Raw genomic sequence first — 16715 nt, 5'->3', positions numbered from 1 at the left:
GGGGAGGGATTTCAGAAGATGGATGTTTATGGAAGTATCTGCTACACTAAACATAGAGGCAGACCGACAGCCTTACTCGGTGCAAACGAAGGGGGAAGGAAGACAGGGCGACATGAATGAGGCAAGAGCAGATGGATGAAACCTTAAAAATCAGTTCCCTTAACTTGGAGCTGTAGCTCGGATGAAGCATCGCGTCCTGATATTGGAAAGCAGGGAGCGAGAATCGGTACTTACTGTGCACAAACTGCACAGACCGGGCTCCTTGTGCATGTCAACAGAGCACGTCTGTTTACACCAATCTGGTCTAAATAAACATAGAGTGGTCCAGATTAAGCTCTTGGGTTCAACCACCCTCTGCCTTCCAGTCCCTCAGACACACATCTGAATCAGAGAGCCAGGAGAAGTATTCTGCAGAATAGTCCAACCTATTTCTCCATTTTCTTTCCATGTTGGCGTTTCCCACGGAGATTTGTTTTTGCATCAACACAGCCAGCACCAGAAAACGCTGAGTTTTTGCTGGAAATGTTTGGATTTCGTTTTGACAAAATATTGTTGATTTCTGCAAACAGTCTGTCACTTTTGGCAGCAACAAGAAGAAAAGTAAAAAAGATGTATTTCATCTAGATAGGGGACTGAGCTGACACCCAGCCTGGAACTCGGCACAAGTGGAAGACAAAGCAGGCTACTGGGTTGCCTCGTTATCCTGTCATTTTGATTACTGTAAAGCAAGGGAAACTGCTACTACTTTCATGTAGTAGCTGTTTGCCTGGATAGAAACACAACCAAAGCTGCCAGACAAAGGAAGCATCTGGTCTCCTGGGGTTAGGCAGTAACTAGATGCAAAGCAGGGAAGAGAAGGTCTGATCATCTCTGGAGACATTTCACCGGAGGTGTAGATGCCCCAAGGTTGCAGTGTGGCGAAGAGCTGGTCCAGGGCAGGACGGAGATGCCAGCTTTATTTCCATCACTACCTTCCATAATTAGTCATGCCTCTTCAGCCTGCAAAACTGGGTTGAAATCTCCCAAGCGCAGGCTTTTCTGTGAGATGCTTGGAACTGACCAAATTAGAAATTTTCCATGAACAGGCTCCCTTGGGGCATCTCCTCCTTTTTTCCTATTCTACCTCAATGCTGACATCAGTCTGGCCAAAACGAGTGCCCTCTGCCCCCCCTGAACTTAGGATGTGGAGAGTGAATCATGCAAACCAGGGGAGAAAGGCATTTCTAACTCCTGAAAAATAGTTGCTGATGAGTTAGGGAGAAGTAGTTTGGGGCAGCTCTTCTTAGAAATCAAATCTCCGCTTCAGTGGAGCAGTTTCTTTTGCTCCATCCCATTTGTGCTATGGGAAGCACGAATGTCTGCAAGCGTTTTTGCTACCCGACATGCCCCTGCTCACGCAGCGTATGCCATGTCAGCGGCTTTGTTTCCCTTTCCAGGAAGGGAAGTCCTGTCATGAACTTTATTATATTGCTTTTTGGTGTGTGCACCCATCCACTCCCCCTTGCCGAAATCGATGGCAGCGTTCCCACTGAGTGGGTTGAAGCCAACCCTGTTTTCCCGCAGGCTCATTGCCGGCTTCAGGGGTTTAAAGGGTAGAGCCTGGCCTTGAATCCTAACGTGCCCTTGCAACATCATAGGGGAAGAAAAAACACCAAAAGAGGAGCCCTAAGAGGGGATCAGAGGTCTCCGAAGGCAGCTGCCAAAGGATGGACCTGCGCCGCTCACGCTGGCTGAGAATCTCCTTTAATAAACCTAATGCTGAAAATAAGCCCGCATGAAAATTCCACCCTCCATCCCAAGCTTTTCCCAACCTCACTTGAGTCATTTGGAGGCCGGCAAGCTGCCCGCTGCAAGTCTCCCATGACTCTTCTGCAGAGAAACCATCTTCCCGACGTACACACACAACTTCATTAGCCCTGCCTGCTGCCGGAGAGGCAGCCTCCCTTCCCGGGAACCAGCCGCAGAGAGAGCAACTGTATTTCATCTATTGTGGAACAGCCAACAATTGACCCGCTGCAACTTTTTCAAAGCCTATTGATACAAAACCCCACAGGGGAAGGTCCATCCGGTGGGCTGTGTAAACTTCAGCACGTGTTCAGCAGCTTCAAGGGCTCGGCCACGCTAGCAGCTCGGTGTCGCTTAGGGCATCTATTTTTATTTTTTTTTTTTTTACAATGTCAAGCACTTGTACAACACCGTTCCCCAGGGACTTCCAGCCACTCGCCTGACCTCAATGAATTAAGCATCGCAATAAAATGTGCAATGAATTAATCACCTGCATCTCCAACGTGAGAAACTGGTACGCAGTGGCTCACAGGCAGCCTTTTGAATGGTTTAGGCATCTCACTCCAATGGAAGTCAGTGGGGTTTAGATGCCTAAAGACTTTCTGTTAAGTAATGTAGCCAAGGTCTTCCAAATCCCAGCTGTAAGACCCCGTAATCTCAGCCATATCCCCTAAATCTGCTGTTCTTATCCCTGAGAACCCTTCCTCTGTGAAAAGACCACAGATGCTGGGGAAGAGCCACCAGGATCTAGAGCTCAGATGAATGAAACCACCCCACGGTCTGGGAAGAGGATGTTGCATTACGTAGACCAAGCACTGCAGGGTCCTTTCAGTCAAACAGCTGATTGCTGCAAAGCAGGAATGAAGAGGAGAGATGCTAAGAGAGCAGTGAGAGAGCACGGACTCCATATCTCCCCCCAGGAGCTCCAGAGAAGGTGAGAAACTTTACATGCACAAAACAGGGTCTAGTAAACAAGGCGCAGAAAGCACACCACATTTGAGAAAGCTCAGACCTGGGTCTGCTCTGAAAAGGAAGAATCATTTCCATCTACAATTAACAGCAGGGGCAGCTCGAGCTTATTTCTATTCAATTTTAGAAAGAGAGCAGAGAGATGCAATCCCTTACAGCACTTTCGAGGAATATTCATCCTAATCCTGTCCTTACTCCTGTGTGGCTCTAAGCGTGGTATTTCTCCTTCCTGCTCTTCATCTATTCAGCCTGCATATAAGCTCCTCGAGCTGCGCGGGGGACAGGACAGTCCAATCCTCCTGGAGGTGTCTGTGTGTTAGAAATAACAATTAAAAAACCAGACCATCCTAATACAACTTGCCCCCCTCCCCAAACGTCTGACAGCCTGGTTTCTCAGACTGAAGTGATGCAAATAGCTCAGATAAGGTTCAGATAAAGTATCTGAGCTCTCAAGGGCTTATCTGAGCTGAACACCAACTCCAAAAATTCTGAAATTTGCCCTGTGGGACTATCTCCATAGAGCTTGATTTCCATCTGAAGCCTCGACCTCCAGAGGCTGCAGAAACAGCTACTGTTCGAATGCATTCTTGAGATAGCAGGGTGGGACGGGGCAGGTCTGCAGCTCCACTATCGTGCGCTATCTGGGGATTTGCCTTCTGGTGGGAATGTTGCAAGAGCTGGGCTGATGGCTCAAGGAACCGGTGACGGCACCTTTCACCGCCAGCACTTACACTGTAACAGATGAGGTAAAACCTTCTTCGGCGGCGTCAATGGAAAGATCACTTTCCCTTGGCTACAAAGTGCTCCATGCTGGCTTTTGCTTTCAGCCCTGTTCCCTCTCAGTAATTGCTAGCAGAGGGAAGGCTTGTGGGAGAGCGCAGCTTAGGGTGCCGCGCTGTGAACTCCATCACAGTCCGTGTCAGCATGGGCATCGTGCTAAGATTTGGGGTTTCCAAAGCAGCCTGGATGCAACAAGGAGCTGGGTGCAAAATCCATCTGGCCTTCTCTGAAAATCTCAGCCTGGCAGGATGTAAAGGGAGTCAGCAATCGTGGCGAGGAGCTCTGATCAAACAGATCCAGGCTCACAGCAATGGACAATCTCTCATATTCATTTATGGTGATAAACATTCGTGCTTAGAGATCCAGCCTTTCTGAAACACAGATAGCTGCAGCGGTCTCAAAATGTGTGAGACCTGGTACTGAGCATCCATTTATAGTATGCAACTCAGACTGTGAAAGGAGCCAGGGGAAGTCCAAGGCCAGGCTTAGAGAGGGTAAATTGAGATCTCTTTGTAAAGTTGGTACAAAGGGCCCATTAACTGACTTACACCTGGACTAGAGTTATTCTTTGTCCTGCAGGAGCATCAAGGGTCTCCCATCTTACAGCTAGATCCCATATGCTGGATACTCTACAAACACAGGAGTAAAAGACAGCAGGAAGGATTCCTTCCCGAAGGGTCTGCAACCAAATAATCAGTAGTCTAATCATTTATACACCTAATGCAAATCTAGCAAGGATGAAGAAAAGAGCTTTTTGAAAACCCTTCAAAGCTCTGCAGAAATTACCCCCAAATCTCGCTGATTCAAGCAGAGAAAGATTTCCTCTCTGTAGAGGTTTGCAACCGTCAGGCAGAGTTCTCAGGCAAGAATAACTATGAAATTCTATAGGATGGCTCATAAACCATAGAAAAAAAGCTTTCATTTCCTACTAAAAAATTCCCAACGGCTCGTTCCCAAAGGGCCAGCATGCCAAAGGGCTGCTGCAGAGTGCTGGCTCCCCTTCCGCATCGGCGCTTCGCCCTGGCCGAAAACCAGGGATTGGGGGAAAATGCGTGGGCAGGCTACGGGCTCTCCGCAGCTCCCCAGCGCTCAGCTGTGTTGGCAGCACCAGGGTTAACCGCAGCGGCGCCCTGTAATGCAATGATTTCTGGTTTATTTCAGCAGGGGAAGTGTGTCCCGGCCTGATTAGCCCAATGGTTTCCTCTTTTCCCATAACCTCCAGACCCCCATGGCCTAAGTGTTTACTTTCTGAAATAAAAAATCTGCTAGTGTTTTTCTTTTTTCGGGGCATGTGTATTTTGGGAGGATTCGGGGGGAGGAAAGTGGAGAGGGGGAGTTGAATGGGATGGGAGGCTTGCATACACCTCCCTTCTCTCTCCCACCCCTCACCCCCAGCTCCCTTCCAGCTGCAACCTCTGAGCTGAGACTTCTGGCTTCAATGTGAGAGAGAGAGAAAGAGAGAGAGAAAGGGAGAGAGAAACGTATTAATGAGAGAGTTCAGTCTCTTGCTTCAGCAGCTATAAACACAGCGAACATCTGGAGGGAGAGAGAGGTGCTTCACGCTGCCAGGAGCTGAAAGAAACAGGCTGTTTTCAGGGTCCCAGCCCCCCGCGCTCCCCACGTCCCCCTCTCCTGGCATCACCCAGCTAGCCCTGTCCATCCGGAGAGAAAATAGTAGCTGGCCTCACTTACGCTGCCCTCCCTGTTCCATGCTAGCACAGCAAAGCCCACCTAGGTGCTGCTACAAGAAGGGCTGGCCACGTGCAACCCACACCCTCTAGAGAGGGTGCTCTGTTGCCCACTATTCCCAGGGGCAAGTGCTCGTGGGTCTGTAGGCAAAGGAGTTTGGGAAAGCTCAAAAAAAAAGCAGCTGTACTTTGTGTGGCCTGTCTGAAGCAAGTGTTTGATGGCACAGGATAGCCGCCTCCTCTGGAAAAAGAAACAGGTACATCCACCTCACTCCATCCCTACAGAGGGATCAATCCTACTGCAAGACCATCCCAAAACAAGACATCTTCTGCAGTCATCCTCAAGGTACCACAGAAGCCCTGAATAGCCTGTTGCTTAGTCCCTTTCCTCCTCGACTCTACACCAAGTTATTCCTTCCCCATGGCATACCGAAGCTGCCAGTGGTGCTGCTCATTTTTGCGACGGTCCTGGTGCAGCGTGCTAACTTGCGTTTTCCCTCTTGCTGAGCTCCCATCCCCCTGTTATACTGGAGGCCCTCAGCAAATCTGCAGGCATCACCCAAAAACCAAGCAACAACCTCCCAGCTTTCACCCAGCCCCATCCAGGGGACCAACACCCTGTTCGGAGCACGATTCCTCCCTGCGCGGCAGCTGATCCCCAGCTCACACCAGTCTGCAGCTCAAGTGGGAAAAGAGCTCAGCGCTCATTCTCTGGTGATGACCCAATGTGCAGGGAGCTCCCTTGGGTTTTGTCTTTGAGAGGCAAGACAGGGATTTTTCCAGAGTCAGGCAGGAAACAAATGGAAAAGCGAAAGCCTGGATTTTTGTCGTTCTATTGCTTCGGTGCAAATAAACCTCTCCAAGTGCTGACTTGCAGCAGGTTACAGCGGGGGATGCAGACGGAGCGTCACTAGGTATCATAGGGTCGCCTGCACGTGTTTTCCTCACCTGCGAAACAACTAGGATCCACACAAATCAGACACTGAGTCCGGCTCCCAATGACCTGAAGAGCAAGCCAGTAACTGCTCAGCGTCCTTCACAGGGCCCTTGCAAAAGGGTCAGGAGAGTCTAAGACACCACAGGCAGCCCACGGCTCTGCAATTCATTCACAAGGCATAGAGGGATCTTTTCTCTCCACCGACAGATTGGAGTAAATGCTGTTAATGGAGAAAATTATGCATGTCCTTCAACAAACCCAGAGCGCCCGAGTATAGTAGGCATGACATGCTTTTAACTGGAGCCAGTGAAACACCCAAAGACTGCCACGAAGAAAAAAGGTCAAAGAAAAACCCATTTCAACCAGGCTATAAACAGCGCCAGACCCCAAGGCTTGTAAGAGGCTGCGCCACCTCGCCAGCCAGAGGATGACAACAGAGCCCAGCAGAAAGGGCTCATTCATCCCCTGGGCCGGAGCGAACGGCCAGGGAGAGCTGCAGATCTGGGGGAACGACCGGCAGCAGGTTGGGCAGAGGCAGGATTTCGTGGACGGCTTTTGTTGAGCCTTGAAATGAATTAGCATCCATTGCCTCGGCTCTCGCTCGTCCCTCCCCGTGGTGGCTCACCCCTTTTTTTCTCCCCCTATTCTGTTTCCCTTCACCTTCCTCCACGTCCTCCCTTGCCGGCTCCTCATTTATTAAGGAGGGAGAGAACAGACTGGCCAGTCCAGGAAAGCTGCCTGAGAAGTCCTGCTAGGTCTCGAGCCCCAAGCAGATGTGCATGCCCTGTGAAAAGACGCCCATTCATCTCTGCAGAGAGCGTGCGGGGGAGGCAGCAGCGGCGCAGGGGAGGGGGGAAGTGTTGGAGGAGGCTGAGAAAAGGAAGGAGGCCGCAGTTAAAAATAGGATAAAAGGACATGAAAAAAAATGCAGATTTTTTTTTTTTTTTAAAAAAGCTTCGCTCGGAAAATGTGCTGCAGCTGGAGAAGCCATCGGGCTGAGCCTGGTCAGCTTTCACCTTCCCCCCTCCTCTCCTCCTCCCCAAGCCCCCTTCCTCCGAGCGTGGGCCTGGAAGATGGCCCAGAAACCGCTCACAGAAAGAGCTTTCCTCCAGGGATCTCCACCAGGGAAAGAGTAGGTCTCGTGGCAAAGGAGGGGGCAACATGGGGAAAAGCAGGGAGAGTTCGCCACGGATGCAGGCGGTCCCCGTGGGATTCCTGCCTGCAGTCCAGCCTGAGCTGAGAGCTGGGCTTGAAGGAAGATCACAGCTAGAGTTAGCAGGGTGGGGGCAAAGGGAGGGCATCTCTATTTCGTCTGCGTGGGTGTGAGGCAATGCAGCACGCTGCAATGCGTTGCTCCAGCTACAAAAGCTTTGCTTGTCTGCCAAACCCAGCGCAACACCACTGTGGCCCAGGCTGCAGGGACCCAATGTCCATGAAGCAGCAGGGGGTTGGATGCAGGTTTGCTGCATTAGGGACATGCCACCCCCAAAGCTAATAAACCCAAAATATTGTGGGTTGAGAGGTGGCACTAAGCTAGTATGTCCAGGCAGCATCGGCAACAGATTGGGTAAGACTGGTGTCCCACAGCACCCGGCTGAATGGCACTGGGTGTTGGGGATGAGCCTAAGGTGAAACCTTTTATTTGTGACAGTGTCTTGGTGCAGGAAGCCTGACCAAAATCAGCTGGACTGCTTTCACTGCGGCATCAGACCCACAGCTCTAATTTCTTTTCTAGAAAAGGCTTTAATTTAATTTCTTGCCTTGCAAATCCCAAAGCCAATCCCATTTGCCTCAGTGAAAGCAGGATCGCTCCCCCAAATGCTCCTGTAGTGTCCAAAAGGCTGGGAGCACCTTCAGTCCAAGCGTCCTAATTCAGCACAACAACAGTTGTAGAAACTTCTTCAGCCAGAGTTATTTCATCCCTCGCTTGCCATTAACAACAGTTTTATCTCCCCTATCACTAAGGAAAACAAACCTGTTCAGAGTGAAAGGGGTTGTCAAAGTGGCCTTACCTCAAAAAGGCAGTGCAGCCAGGACTTATGTCCGTGCTGAAATTATAATACTGCTATCAAATCTTTTCCTCCACTCCAGTTTTATGCCTAACCTCGTATCAGCCAAAAAATATTACCAGAGGGTAATATTAGGATACTATTACCTTATGAATTAAACGTACGGCGCTAAGTGTAGCTTTCAGCATCCTTTCAGCAACCCTGCCACTTCGGGCAGACACATGGCACCCTTAATTTTGGGCTGCCAGACGGTTCAGCTAAGGTGCAATGGCCTTTACGCTCCTATTGCCACCTGTCCAAGGAGCAGAGCTACTTTTCATAAACAGGCAGCAGCTCCCTTCTTGCTAGTTTTTTTTCTACCACCTCCGGGATGTGTCCTTTGCTTGCTGTGCACCCAGTCTAGGTTGATTCTCTGGGCAGTAAGAGTCCCAACATATGCACGGCAGATTGTGGTAGCAAGCTAACAAATAAAACTGATTCTATACCATTTCCAAATTTTTGCTTTTTAAACAAAAAAAACAAAGAACACCACCACCCCTTCTTGTCTTTATCAACAAGTGAAATCCACATCAGGCTTTCCTTTATCCATATCACTGAATAATCTTATCGCACTTCAAGCACAATGTAAATAAACTCATCCAAGCTTCAAAGGCAAAATATCTTCTCTAAACACAAGCAGCTCTAAAACTTTTAGAAATATTGTGGGTTTCTATTGCAAGAGGATATATTCACACTTGCATTTTCCTTGTTGACTTGTTTCTTTCACCAACATCAAGACCATGAAAACCAAAATAGCCTCTAGTACACCAGAAGAATAGATGACAAATGGTTTTAATGTGCACCCGAAACACAAAGGAGAAATGAAAGACCGTTCCTAGCGGTATATACAAATGAGAGTTTCCTCTCATTTAAAATTAGAAACTGCTCTAGACTGAAGAAACAGCAGCATTAAAAAAAAAAAAATCAGAGAAAGAGTACCTTGCATTGCAACAGGAAGAACTGAAAAGTAATTCTTAGGTATTGCAAGAGAATTAAAGGCCTGTCCTACCCGTCCCAATGTACCAAAAGTTTGATTGAAACCTGTAGAAGACAACGACAGCTTTTTTTTTTTACTGGCTTCACTGACGTTTGAACCAGGCTCCAGCCTCTGCAACAAGAAATTTCACAGACCCAGCATGGGGTAATGAAGATCTGAGTTGCAGATATGTTGGTCCCTGGAGAGAGCACTTTCACAGAAAAGGGGAGAGGGTAGGGAAAGAAACACAAAGAAAACTTTCCAGGCACAGATTTGCAAAATGTTTGAGTAAATCCAAATGCTGCAAGGGCAGGTTTCATCAGAGCAGAGTTGACATCATGCTGAGAGAGGTCACCCACAGGAGTTGAGCAAATAGCTGAAATAAGAATGGCTGGGAATAGGCAGCAGAGTTTTGCTCCAGCCACAGGCGCAGGGCTCTGCATCCATCTCCTGCTCACACACAAGTGCTCACCAAAGGAGAAAAAAAAAAAAAAAAATTGAAATGCCTGAATATTTGCCAAGGAGAGATTTCAAACTGTACATTTGACCGCAACAGTCACTGGTTCTGCTGAACTCTTTAGCTGCAAAAAGTCTCTAAACATCAGGGCTTTTCCCCTCCCAAGGGGCCAATGTGCATAACTAACAAGCCGGGAACAAGTCACAGAAGACCAGCACATGCCATGCAAAAGCTTACATGGGATTTAAATGCTTCATGATAGGCTTATGTGGGACTTAAGTGAAACATAAACTTCATATTGGCCCTTCGCAAAGGTCACATTCGTGCAACTTGAGCTCTTTCACTTAGTTCCTGCGGTTGGCCCATGGCATGGCGTACCTGAGCCCTCTCCTCTGCCACAGCACAACGGGGCTCTTTGCTGATGTCTCATCACCCGCCCCGCAGGCAGGAGGACCGACTGCGCTGCCAGTTGGTTATACAAGCAGCAGCCCAAACTGCAAGCTCAGCTTGAAGATTCACGGGTTGAACAACGTGCAGGGCAAGAATTAGTCACCAGCGATTTTGTAACGACTTTCAAATTATGAATGCATTAGATGATCACCTAGTCCAAGTCAGTGAATTGCTTTAGCTGTGCAGCACATTGCAACCATGCAGCCCTGACAGCACAGCGTGACCACACATCTCCAGTTGTGGTTACCTGAAGACCATGCCACCACCCTCCCAAGGAGCAAGGCAATGAGCTACAAGAGCAAGAGACCCAAAATTACTACCACAGTGGAATTAAACCTTGGGAGTCCCTGGCTCCTTGCAACCCTCCATGAAGGCCACTTTCCAAAGCCACTGGCAAGGACATCAGTCCTGCAAACGCCAAGAGAAATGCTGAAGATGCAACCAGCAGGTTGCAGGTCCACCTTGCCTACAGTATCCTCCCGGAGACCCCCAGGTCTGTCAAGACCTCAGGGAGCAGTACCCACGGCTGCAGTCCCTAAATGCAAGGGAGGTGTACACAGGAGGTCAAAATCACCACCTGAAAGAGGAGAGGGTTTCTCCCAGCCAGGCACCCACGCCATGGGGGGGAAGAAGGAAGCTCCCATCCTTCAGCATCGCTCCGACAGGAGAACAATAGTTAAACAAAGCAGCTTTAAGGTTTTTGTCTGCTTTCTGGCCCCATCTCTACTGAGGGAGATCCTTGACGACCAGCAAGGCAGGTACTAACCTGGTGATGCTGTGGTAGGTGCCCTATGGCTGCATTAAGGGCAAAACACCCCAATAAATTAAGTCAGGACTGGGGCAGAAAGCAAATATAGGAGGAAGGAGACAAGGGGGACGCGCTGGACAACAAACAAAAGCATGGCGGGCCTTTAAGGCTCGTCTTTTCACCTGAGCACTCTGCCAAGCCCCACAGCACGGGGGGGGGAAAGGCGCCATCCCGGTTTGCAAACCCACCCCCAAAATGGTGTCCTACCCGTGCTGTAGTGCTCCAGGCCGGTGGGCACTTCTTGCGTGGCAGGCTCGTCCCAGAGCGGGCAGCACGTCCTCGGCTGGCAGCAGGCGGACTGAAAGCCGCAGGTCACCCAGGGATCCTCACAGGGGCCGGCGGCACCTTGCTTCTGGGAGCAGGAGAGGGGAAAGCATCAGGGGAGCGGGACCCCGAAATGGTCGGCCTGTGCAAGGTGGCAGCGCACATTTCCCCCACCAAAATCAGGCACGAAGCCTCAGGCCGGCAGGGTTTGCCCAGAAGAAACAGTGTCATCCAAACTCACCTGGCTGAGGGGCATCATGAGGAGGCCAAAAAGGCCCTTTTTTAAACAAAGGTGAGGAAAAAAAATGAAGGCCTGCAGTGAGGCTGTGCTCAGCAAGATGGCGGCGGGGAGGGGGCTCTCCTCAGGGCCGGCCGTGGGGAGGACACCCTCCATGAGAGGGGCCTTGTTTCAGCCCCACCAGCTGGAACTGTTATTTTTCGGCAGCATGAGGCAGGAGGCCCCATAGCCCCCCCCAAAAAAATGTGGGGGGCCTGTGAGGGGGTGGAGAGGCCACGGCCCTGCCCCGAATCGCAGCCCTGGCACGATGGGGGAGCCCGGCCCCACACTGGCAGGAGCTGGGGCAAGCCGTCATATATATGTTCATATTCCTATTTATATTGATATTATTTGTGATTAGTACATTTATATTTATGTTTATGTTTGCGTTATTTGTATTTATATTTATGTCAGTTATATTTATGTGTCCATGGACATATATGTGCGTGTATACATACATGTGTATATACATGTGATATGCACACATGAAGTGTATACACATGTGTATATTTATATAAACTTATGTATTATTACATATATATTACATAATATACTGTATTATTATATGCTTACACATAATACATTATATATGTATATACATGTATTGATTGTATGCGTGATATAGGCATGTATATACCCACACGTGTGTAATGCTAGGTTATAACTGTCATTATATATTACACGTGTTTGGTTTTATTGTATATAAAGTTATACTTTATAAAGAAAAGATATGTATTATATATACAAGCATATATAGGTATATGGAAATAATCCCAGGATATACTTTTAATTTTATTTTACACATGTATATTTATAAATATGGAATCATAGAATCATAGAATGGTTTGGGTTGGAAGAGACCTAAAAGATCACCTAGTTCCAACCCCCCTGCCATGGGCAGGGACACCTTCCACTACACCAGGTTGCTCAAAGCCCCATCCAACCTGGCCTCGAACACTTCCAGGGATGGGGCATCCACAACCTCTCTGGGCAACCTGTTCCAGTGCCTCACCACCCTCACAGTAAAGAATTTCTTCCTAATATCTAATCTAAATCTCCCCTCTTTCAGTTTAAAACCGTTACCCCTCGTCCTATCGCTACATTTCCCTGATAAAGAGTCCCTCCCCACCTTTCCTGTAGGCCCCCTTTCAGTACTGGAAGGCTGCTATAAGGTCTCCCTGCAGCCTTCTCCTCTCCAGGCTGAACAACTCCAACTCTCTCAGCCTCTCCTCATAGGGGAGGTGCTCCAGCCCCCTGATCATCTTCGTGGCCCTCCTCTGGACCCGCTCGAGCAGGTCCATGTCTCTTACGCTGGGGGCCCCAGAGCTGAACACAGTACTGCAGGTGGGGTCTCACAAGAGCTGAGTAGAGGGGGAGAATCACCTCCCTTGGCCTGCTGACCATGCTTCTTTTGATGCAGCCCAGGATACAGTTGGCTTTCTGGGCTGCAAGTCCACATTGCTGGCTCATATTCAGTTTTTCATCCACTAATACCCCCAAGTCCTCCACAGGGCTGCTCTAAATCCACTCATCGCCCAGGCTGTATTTGTGCTTGGGATTGCCCCGACCCGTGTGCAGGACCCTGCACTTGGCCTTGTTGAACTTCATGAGGTTCGCACGGGCCCACCTCTCAAGGCTTTCAAGGTCCTTCTGGATGGCATCCCTTCCCTCCAGCGTGTTGGCTGCACCACACAGCTTGGTGTCGTCGGCAAACTTGCTGAGGGTGCACTTGATCCCACTGTCCATGTCGCCAACAAAGATGTTAAACAGCACCGGTCCCAGTACTGACTCCTGAGGAACGCCACTCGTCACTGCTCTCCACTCAGACATCGAGCTGTTGACCGCAACTCTTTGAGTGCAACCATCCAGCCAATTCCTTATCCACTGAGCGGTCCATCCATCAGATCCATGTCTCTCCAATTTAGAGACAAGGATCTCGTGCGGGACAGTGTTAAATGCTTTGCACAAGTCCAGGTAGATGATGTCCGTTGCTCTTTCCTTATCCACCAACGCTGTAACCCTGTCGTAGAAGGCCACCAAATTTGTCGGGCACAATTTGCTCTTAGTGAAGCCATGTTGGCCGTCACCAATCACCTCCTTATTTTCCATGTGCCCTAGCATAGTTTCCAGGAGGATCCGCTCCATGATCTTGCCGGGCACAGAGGTGAGACTGACTGGCCTGTAGTCCCCCAGGTTTTCCTTTTTTCCCTTTTTAAAAATGGGGGTTATGTTTCCCCTTTTCCAGTCAGTGGGAACTTCCCCGGACTGCCACGACTTCTCAAATGTGATGGATAGTGGCTCAGCCACTTCATCCGCCAGTTCCCTCAGGACCCACGGATGCATCTCATCAGGTCCCATGGACTTGTGCACCTTCAGGTTCCTTAGATGGTCTCGAACCTGATCTTCTCCTACACTGGATGGTTCTTCATTCTCCCAGTCCCTGCCTTTGCCTTCTGCGACTTGGGCGGTGTGGCCGGAGAACTTGCCAGTGAAGACTGAGGCAAAAAAGTCGTTGAGTACCTCGGCCTTCTCCATGTCCTGGGTAACCAGGTCTCCCGTTTCCTTCCGGAGAGGGCCCACATTTCCCTAGTCTTCCTTTTACCACTGACATACCTATAGAAGTAGGTATGTTTTTCTTGTTGCCCTTGACGTCCCTGGCCAGATTTAATTCTATCAGGGCTTTGGCTTTCCTAACTTGATCCCTGGCTGCTCTGTATTCCTCCCAGGCTACCTGTCCTTGCTTCCACCCTCTGTAGGCTTCCTTTTTGTGTTTGAGTTTGTCCAGGAGCTCCTTGTTCATCCACGCAGGCCTCCTGGCGTTTTTGCCTGACTTCCTCTTTGTTGGGACACATTGCTCCTGAGCTTGGAGGAGGTGATCCTTGAATATTAACCAGCTTTCTTGGGCCCCTCTTCCCTCCAGGGCTGTATCCCATGGTACCCTACCAAGCAGATCCCTGAAGAGGCCAAAGTCTGCTCTCCTGAAGTCCGGGGTAGCGAGCCTGCTGCGTGCCCTCCTCACTGCCCTAAGGATCTTGAACTCCAGCATTTCATGGTCACTGCAGCCAAGGCTGCCCTTGAGCTTCACATTCCCCACCAACCCCTCCTTGTTGGTGAGAACGAGGTCCAGCATAGCACCTCACCTCGTTGCCTCCTCTATCACTTGGAGAAGGAAGCTGTCATCAACGCATTCCAGGAACCTCCTGGATTGCTTATGCCCCGCTGTGCTGTCCCTCCAACAGATATCGGGGTGGTTGAAGCTCCTCATGAGGACCAGGCCTTATGAACGTGAGGCTGCTCCTATCTGTCTATAGAGGGCCTCATCTGCTTGGTCTTCCTGGTCGGGGGGCCTGTAGCAGACCCCCACTGTAATGTCACCTGTCCCTGCCCTCCCTTTAATCCTGACCCGTAGGCTCTCCGTTGGCTCCTCACCCATCCCCAGGCGGAGCTCCATGCGCTCCAGCTGGTCACTGACATAGAGGGTGACACCCCCTCCTCGTCTCCCCTGCCTGTCCTTCCTATATACATATATACACACATATATATAGTGTATGTATAGGTATATACCTTATATATGTATTTACCTTATATACATACGTGTATATACATATATACCATATAATATATCTATGGTACATACATGTGTATATCGCTGTGTAAGAGCATTACAACATATACATACATATAAATAAATTCAGGATGTTTTCTTTTTTTATTGTTATTATTATTTCCCTGCAGGGAAATAGGTTTGCTTCATTTCCGATCAATATTTAAAAGCCAAATGCATGCTTGGAACCATTTAAAGGAAAAATATCGAGCTGTGTTAGAAATATTTCATGTGTCAGAGTGGCCTTTTCTTCCTAATTTGGTGAAAATTTTGCTTTCTAGCAAGTCTTCTGTGCAGCCTGGTGTCTCAGCTCAAAGTTACAGCTTTCACCTGACCTTGTCCAGGATCTTTGACACTGGCCAGCATTTCTTTGGGCAAATGTCTGTTAATGTGATTTCTCTAAATAAGGGTCGAAGCACGGTCAAACCTGTCCCATAGCTGCTGGCAGCTGGCACGGGCATGCCCAGGATCACTAACATGTATTATACGTAACCACCCGTCAGCTGCACAGACAGAAAGCTGGCTCGGGAGAGGAAGCACCAAAGTTGTCCAAAAACTCCAGAAAACCAACCAAACCTTTTCCAAAGCCTGATCTGCTTTGTGCTGATCCCACTGTGTTCATCCACGGCAGATGAAGGTCAGCATGGGGAGCGGAGGCACCGGGACAATGGTTACCCTAACAATCCTCCTCCGAACACAAGCGCAGGAAATCCGATGCAGCGATCCTATTTCCAGTTGAGGTTTGCAAGCTCGAGAGGTTCAGATAAGCTCTGGGTAAACACTCAGCGTTCGGACGCTGCTCTGAACTACGTGAAACCTTGGAACGATTTAGCGGCCGACACCGAGCCGTGTCAGTGAATGGGCTGGCAAAGTCACAGCAACCAAAGAGAAAACCCACCGCTACGGACAGAAAAATAACCCAAACTCCTTTCTTACCATCACTGCAGGGCGAGCCAAAGGATAAGGGGCTGTGTTGCCGATGGTTGTGTCCATATAGTAACTCATCATCTCAGAGGTGCCTGCAGAAATGGAGACGGACATTAGATGCCCTGCTGCAGAAGGCATAAAAATTGATAGCATCAGCTAAATCTGTGCTTTCTCACAGCCATATAAAGCTAGGACCAGACTATCATCTTAATGAGTTTAAGCTGGAAAAGTTAAGAGGAAGAATATCTGTATTAATAGCAGATATTGTGATTAGACGTGTTGTATCAACAATGCAAACACACAGACCCATTAGTGTAAACTGATGAGAGCCTGACAATGGTGAATGAATTATCACCTGGAAGCTGATGGAGCTACTCTGAGGGAAGATGAGATCATATTTCCTTTGCTGTAGAATCGGTGGGAAATTGTTGCCAATTTTTTTCTTTTGAGAGAAAAAAAAAAAGCCAGTTTGTTGAGATCAACACCTTTCCTGTAAAAGTTTTGTCAAAAACAGTCTGTTTCACAAAGAACTTTGCTGTTTTCAAGAGACATCTTCTGTTTTCCCGCATTAACTTACGTTCCCCTTGCTAAAGCTCTCCCTTGCATTGCCGAGACTTATATTCCTGAGTAATTTGCAGGGCACTAAATAACCATCTCAGCCCACAGGAGCACGTCACAGTTTCACGTGTCATTCCTAGCATGGGATGTACTCCTCTGAGCAAGTCCTTCTACCAGTGCTGTTCAT

The 16715-nt window shown here is 49.0% G+C and overlaps 1 protein-coding gene across 1 annotated transcript in view; it reads right to left on the bottom strand.

Moving 5' to 3' along the window:
• ETS1 (ETS proto-oncogene 1, transcription factor) overlaps positions 1-16062 on the bottom strand; it is a 70703-nt gene extending 54641 nt beyond the window's left edge. The window contains exons 1-2 of the mRNA XM_050910924.1: positions 15980-16062; positions 11106-11250 (exon numbers count right to left, since the gene is read on the bottom strand). Coding sequence (XP_050766881.1) covers positions 11106-11250; positions 15980-16051 — 217 coding nt within the window. The 5' untranslated portion in view covers positions 16052-16062. The remainder of the gene's footprint in view (positions 1-11105; positions 11251-15979) is intronic.
• Positions 16063-16715: the final 653 nt, after the last annotated feature.

The sequence above is a fragment of the Gymnogyps californianus genome, chromosome 25 (assembly GCF_018139145.2).
Source record: "Gymnogyps californianus isolate 813 chromosome 25, ASM1813914v2, whole genome shotgun sequence".
NCBI classification, from domain to species: domain Eukaryota; kingdom Metazoa; phylum Chordata; class Aves; order Accipitriformes; family Cathartidae; genus Gymnogyps; species Gymnogyps californianus.
This window is presented reverse-complemented; position numbering and strand designations above follow the sequence as displayed.